General features: G+C 52.5%; 1 protein-coding gene across 1 annotated transcript; it reads right to left on the reverse strand.

Moving 5' to 3' along the window:
• Nucleotides 1–419, reverse strand: DQ04_23271000 (hypothetical protein; the record flags this gene model as incomplete). Its single annotated transcript, XM_009318152.1, has 1 exon — nucleotides 1–419. A coding segment is annotated over one exon (419 nt), but the record flags the coding sequence as incomplete, so codon positions are not given.
• Nucleotides 420–686: the final 267 nt, after the last annotated feature.

A 686-nucleotide genomic window follows, 5' to 3' on the forward strand; every position in this document is an offset into this window, starting at 1 on the left:
GGGGAAGGCCGTTGAGGACAAAACCTTTCCACTGCAAGCAGGTATGCGGCCAACTTCTGCATAAAGCACAACTTCTCCATGTCGCCCCCATCCACCCCAAAGTGACAGCGTAGACTCTTTAATGCGGGACAGCTCAATAGGTGCATGCTCGTCCCTTCGCACTGTCCACGTTGGCTGGGTTTCACGGTGTCCGGCCTGAATCTATGGCTGACTATGCGGTGCCTTGTGAGTCCATGTTTGCTGTGGCGCTGGAAGCCGCACGTGGGGCACGAGAAGGCAGAAAGAGGCAAGTCATCTGTGCGTATTTTCTCTTCCGATTTCACCCCCCACGCCCAATGCTTGCCACTGAGTTCCTGAAACCCCGGCACCCAACTCTTGCCAGTGGTGGCTGGGGCTCTTGTTGTTGGAATCCTTTTCATGCCCTGCCCTCGATTCGTTTAGTCTATCCAGATGTTTTCCCTTGTTCAACATTCGGTTGATTCAGCTGGGATTCCGCTGTGGCACCTTCGTTTCTCTTGCTTTCAGATGTAGCCAAGTGGCGCTGTAATATATTAATGGTCCGGGGTTGGGCCTCCCACTGCGCAGTTTACTGATAAATAATGTCTTGAAACAGTTTCCTCTGCTGTTGCATCTCGGGTAGGTGATTATGTGCAGTTTCTTGCACCCGGAAAGTTTCATCCGCCAGT

The sequence above is a fragment of the Trypanosoma grayi genome, assembly GCF_000691245.1.
Source record: "Trypanosoma grayi strain ANR4 Tgr_2327_V1, whole genome shotgun sequence".
NCBI lineage: Eukaryota > Euglenozoa > Kinetoplastea > Trypanosomatida > Trypanosomatidae > Trypanosoma > Trypanosoma grayi.